The sequence below is a fragment of the Ovis aries genome, chromosome 5, assembly GCF_016772045.2.
Source record: "Ovis aries strain OAR_USU_Benz2616 breed Rambouillet chromosome 5, ARS-UI_Ramb_v3.0, whole genome shotgun sequence".
In the NCBI taxonomy this organism is placed as follows: domain Eukaryota; kingdom Metazoa; phylum Chordata; class Mammalia; order Artiodactyla; family Bovidae; genus Ovis; species Ovis aries.
Window position 1 is genome coordinate 6,463,891 of NC_056058.1, and position 5,679 is coordinate 6,469,569.

The following is a 5,679-nucleotide window of genomic DNA, read 5'->3' on the forward strand; positions in this document are numbered from 1 at the left end:
TTCCAAGCTAAGAAGGGGTGTTTCCAGAGATGGAGGGGGCCGTGCTCTGCTCTGGAATAGTTTTATTTTTTTTCAAAAGCTGCAGAGAGAGGATACAGAGGCTCACACACGTACACTCGCATGCCCTGCATCGCTAGCGGAAGTGGGTCCAGGCTATTGACTCAAGAAAGATGAATCAGATTGTCATCTTCCATTTCTGCTTTTTGTGGATTGCCAAACACTCTCAGCTGTTTCCAGGGCTGCTGGGGAGGCAGGGAGGCGGGGGGTAGTGGTAGGAAGGATGAAGAGAGGGAGGGAGGGAGGAAATCCCAGCCTCTGTCGCAACAGGGCAAGAGTGTTTTTAAAACAGGCACTGCTTACAAGCTATTTTCACTTTCTGCAAACAACTTGTGCAATTGTTAGTGGCCATAGTTACCCACCCAGGGCTCCGAGAAGGGGGAAGAGGAGGGGGAACCTGGCAGGGAGCAGTACCTCCGTGCCTGATCCGAGGCATCCAGGGGGCTGTGTGGGGATCCTGTCTTGCTCACGAGGTAGACTTCTGGAGTGGATACCTCCAACTGTCAAGGCTGGGGCTCTGATGTGACTGTTGTCACACAAGGGCTGCAGGGGAGGGTCTTCTAACCCTCCAACACCAGCAGCAGGTGGCTTGTTACAGAAATCCCTCTAGTGGGATCTGGGGACCCTTGGGAAGCAGACAGACCAGGCTGACACCTTGACATCACTGTTCCATAGCTACCTCTCTGGGCCTCTTGTTTTCTCCTCTGGAAAAGAATACTCACCATTCATGACCCTCAAATATGGATTTCCTTTTTTTTTCTAACAGGATGGGGAACTCATCTTAAAAAAAAAAAAAAATCTGCTAAAAGGCAAGACCAGTGAAAGGCAATGCAGGTCAGAAACTCAGCATTTTACCCCTTCCAAAAAAAAAAAAAAAAAAAAAGTCTGTGCTTTACAAAAGTTTGGCTAAAACCTCAGAAGCTTCCAAAAAGAGGTAAGACTTTTTTTCAGCCTAGAGAAGGCCACGTCAGTGGGACTAGCAAGCAGTTTCTCCAGCTCTAGGGAAAAGCAGGCAATTTATGGTTCAGGGAACAACCTTAAAATAGCTCCTTCAGTCCTAAAATGTAGTGTTTAAATTTATAGAAAAACCCACAGGTTCCTGGCAGCTGGGGGCTGCAACTGGCAACCCTGGGTGCTAGCTGGGGCAGGACCCCCTCCCCCTCACCCAGACTCTGCCAGGCTGTCCTCCATCTAAAAGCTGCCTGTCCCCACATCCTCTCACCCCTCCCAAGTGTCCCAAGCCCCCAGTTATCCAAGAGGCCGGATCAGAGCTGTGATTTTTTTTTTCAAACGATGCAAAACCTTTTTTTTTAATTAAAAAAAAAACAGCAAAATCTTATAAAAATGTTCTACTAGGTAGTCAAAATGCCCACTTGTCTTATTTACAATAATACAATATGTCACAGTTTCTATGTACAATATTATAAAAACCGTTGCACAGTACGAGTTAAGGCGTTATTTTTCACAAGGCATCAAGCCTCGGTCCTCTAGTGTAGACCCGGTGGGGCTGGGGGAAGACGACGCTTAATTATTGCACCATTTTGAAAACAAAACTCGTCAAGGAGGATCGTGGTCTTCTCCCACCGGGCCTTCAGTCTCTGCTGGGGGTCGGGCATCGTGGGGGGGGGGGCGGTAGGGGAGGGGCGCCCCCTCGGTGGCCACGCTGTGCCCGGCCCCGGTCCTCTGGGCCCAATAAATACCAGTCACAGTTTGGAAGGGGGCCGTGCCCGGCGCGTGGGACCCGCCACGGCCGCGCGCGGGTGGGGGTGGGGGGCGTCCGGGCTACATGTGCCGCTTCATGTGCAGCGCCAGGTGGTCGGAGCGCGAGAAGGCACGGTCGCACAGGTGGCACTGGAAGGGCCGGTGGCCCGTGTGCTTGCGGTAGTGGCGCGTGAGCTCGTCCGATCGCGCGAACTTCCAGCCGCAGCCTTCCCAGTTGCAGTGGTAGGGCTTCTCGCCTGCAGGGAGAGGGCGAGAGCGGGTCTTAGTTTTCCTCCGGTACTCACCCCGCTGCTTAGTGGCTACTCGGGTGCGCACATCCTACCCTTAACCAGCTCTCCGAAGTGCTCCCGGCTACTTTTTGAACCCGTAGGCATCCTAGGCACAGGATCCCTCACTCCCCGGTCTCGCGATCCTCACTCCCCGGGTGTCCGAGGCGCACCCTGTCCGGACGCTCCTCGGTGTCTAGAGCCACGCCCCCAGGGGGCCCCTAAGCCTGCACTCTCTCCGCAACAGTCCGAGACACAGGGTCCCCCTAGGTTTCCTAAGTGCTCACCCCTGCCCAAAGTCCCGAGCCACGCTCCCAGGAGGATCCTAGGGGCGCACTCACGCCCCCGGTTCCCGAACCACGCCCCCAGGGGGCTTTCTAAGACCTCGCCCCCTGCCCAACCCTCGCGCTACGCCCTCTGGGGGTTCCTAAGCACGCCCTTCCGCTAGCGCGCCCCCGCAGTGGTCCCCGGCCCGTGCTCGGCGCCCACCTGTATGCGTGCGCAGGTGCGCCTTGAGGTGCGAGCTCTTGGTGTAGGTCTTGCCGCAGCCCGCGTAGCTGCAGGTGTGCGTGGCCGTGCGTTTCCGCGGCCAGGACCGGCGGCCGCGCTTGGGCTTGGCCTCCAGCAGCTCCAGCGGAGACGCAGGCGGCGTGAGGAGACCTCGGGCGGCGGGTGGCGCCAAACCCAGAGCCGCCGCGGCGGCGGCCGCGTCGTCAAAGAGACCGAAGGCGGCGGGCGCGGACGGCGCGTAATGCAGGCCGGGCCCGGGCGCGCCGAAGCCCGGGCCGCCGAAGGGAGGCGGGAAGGGGGCGCGCGGGCCGGGTGCAGGCAGGCGCGCGGGGCCATCAGGGCTGAGCGGTGGCGTGTCGGCCGGTGGCGGGGGCCGGCCCCCGGGGCCTCGCATGCACGCGGCTGCCGGGCCCGGGGCGCCTTCGCGCTTGAGGCCCCGTGGTCCGCGGGCCAGGCCGGGCGGGCAGCCGTAGCCGCCGCCGCCACCGTCCGCCTCGGGGGGCTCAGCCTTCACTAGGCGGCCCGGCGGCGCCAGCAGAAAGCGACCGTGCAGCGCGGGTCCCGGTGGCACGTCCAGTTCGGGCCGCAGCAGCTCGGACACCAAACCGCCCGCGGGGGCGCCATAGGGAGGCGGCGCGCCGGGGTCCGGGTAGTAGAACGCGGGCGGCGGGGGCGGCGGGGGCGGCGGGGGCTCCGGGGCGGACTCAGCTCCCAGGCCGTCCAGCCCCATGGACAGGATGAAGTCCAACACGTTGTTGAGGTCGTCGTCGGTGCCGCCTGCCTCGGGCTCGGTGCGCGGCCAGCGCTGCGGGTGACAGGGCGATAGGCGCGGGAGTGAGCGCGCGGTGGGGTGGGGATCGCGGCCCGCTACCCGCCTTCCATCACCCTGAGCCCGCCGTGCCTGCCGCCTGCGTTCTCCTACCCCGCAGCCCACGTTCTGCTACCCTGAGCCAGCCGCCCCCGCCGCCCGCGGTCCCTGCCGCCCTCACCTCCTGCAGGCCGCGCTCCCGGCACGGGTTAGCGAAAGTGGAGAAGGACGGGAGGATGGGCTCGCTCAGCGCCATGGCTGGGACCTGGGGCTGACGCGGACTCGGGACACCGGTGAGAGGCTGCCCGAAGCCGGGCTGGTCGGGGCGCGGGCGGGCGGGGACGGCTCTGCGGGCCGCGGCCGGGCCCGCCCAAGCCTTATAGGCGCGGCGCGCGCGGGGGCCGGGCCAAGGCGGCGGCGGCGGAAACGCGTCCCGGATGGGGACGAGCTCCGGGCGCAGCCTAAATTTAGCCGCGGTATATAAGCCGGCGGGCGGCGGCGGCGGCCGTGGCCACTGAGGCCGCCAGGGCCCTGCACGGCCGGCTCGGCCCCGAGCGCCAACAGCCAGGCCGCGCCCCCCCCCCGGGCCCGCCCCCGCCCGTCTCCCAGGCGACGGCGTCAACACACGCCGCACAACAGCAGCGTGACGCTCAGGGATCCCCGCTGTCCCTTCGTGGGCTCCCGCCTGCGTGAGGACAGGGAGGACCCGGAGCGGGGAATAGCGTCGGGGACCCGGGACTGTGAATGGACCAGGATCCCTGACGGATGGGGAGATGGGCCCCGCAGTCACAGAAGGGTCCCCCAAATCCTTGATGGATGGGGGTAACGGGTCCGGCGAGCTCAGGGTGGTGTTCCCTGGACTCATGATGGATGGAGAGACTCAGCGACTCATTTCCTTGGGACCCACCAAGCCCTGATCTACTGCTAGGTCCACCACTCTGCTCGCATGATGATACCAAGAAGTGTTAAGTTTTTGAGAGGCTCCGTCTCAAGGAAGCCCTTCAGGGAGGGGAAACTGAGATTCCGAACGTGCTGGGAGAGGCTTGAGGTCTGACAGCTGTCCACAGGCTTGGTGCCTTTTCTGACTCATGTAAGTGAAGAGACTCAAGACAAGGAATCTGACAATATAGACCCAGAACAGCGGGGCCGGTGGCAACAAACCTCCGCTGGGAGCCTCTTAAACACGGCCCCCTAGGTGCCTCACACCATGCTTGAGGACCTGCCAGGAAGGGACTGTCCCTTCTGCTGTTACTGCGTGCTGTTCTCTGTGGGCACTGGAAACGCATTTGCCAACAGGCAGACAAATCCCTGCCTTCGAGGCTTTCACTGTAATGAGGGGTGGGGGGTGGGGAGGAGATGTCAAATGAACAGCTATTTAGGGGAAAGCAGGGGCCGGAGAAGGCAATGGCACCCCACTCCAGTACTCTTGCCTGGAAACTCCCATGGACAGAGGAGCCTGGTGGGCTGCAGTCCATGGGGTCGCTAAGAGTCTGAGACGACTGAGCGACTTCACTTTCACTTTTCACTTTCATGCATTGGAGAAGGAAATGGCAACCCACTCCAGCGTTCTTGCCTGGAGAATCCCAGGGATGGAGGAGCCTGGTAGGCTGCCGTCTATGGGGTCGCGCAGAGTCGGACACGACTGAAGCGACTTAGCAGCAGCAGCAGCAGCAGCAGGGGCTGGAGATAGGTCGTGAGTGTGTGTGAGACGGGGAGAGAGAGAATGTGTGGAATTTTGAACCTCACCCAAGAGGAGATGTGTGAGTCAAGATGTGGGGGGAAGGGGAGCCAAGTGGTTATCAAAGGGAGAGTATCTCATGGTGTAACCTGGAGCCGGTATCCAGCCTTGGCCTCTTGATACCAGCACTCACATTCAGGCTTGGAGGTGTCCATGATCAGGTAGTGTCCCACAGCCAGGCGGGGAGGGGTGCAGGCAGCTCCTAACCTGAAAACCTTCCCTGGGGTCCGGAGACTTTGTCACGGATAGAGTCTGGACCCCCCCCCCCAAAGCCAGGGCCACTGCAGGGGGACCCCCTTGCCATCCCGCAGATGCCAAGAGACCCTCTTTGGGGTCCACAGTCCTGGATCCTCCCAGCTGGAAGGAGCCTCAGGGGTGTGCCATCCTATTATGATTCATCAGATTGTGGATTAGGCAAACACTTGTTGATAAGCCCTGTTTGCCAGCTGTGGGGCACCCAGAGGTGCTTTCAGTCCATCACAGTTCATGACTTCAAGTTGAGCTCCAACATGCTTCCTGCAGCCAGCCACTGTGATGGTGGAGGCTCAGCCAGCCACTGACCACTCCCTGTGTGACCT

The 5,679-nt window shown here is 61.3% G+C and overlaps 1 protein-coding gene across 1 annotated transcript; it reads right to left on the reverse strand.

Annotated features, from left to right (window-relative positions):
* Positions 1 to 1,331: 1,331 nt before the first annotated feature.
* KLF2 (KLF transcription factor 2) lies at positions 1,332 to 3,714 on the reverse strand. The gene is made up of 3 exons (XM_015095770.4): positions 3,545 to 3,714; positions 2,535 to 3,360; positions 1,332 to 2,015 (listed from the first exon to the last, which is right to left on the reverse strand). Exons 1-3 carry the CDS (start codon positions 3,617 to 3,619, stop codon positions 1,840 to 1,842), a joined length of 1,077 nt encoding a protein of 358 aa, XP_014951256.2. The 5' UTR covers positions 3,620 to 3,714; the 3' UTR covers positions 1,332 to 1,839.
* Positions 3,715 to 5,679: the final 1,965 nt, after the last annotated feature.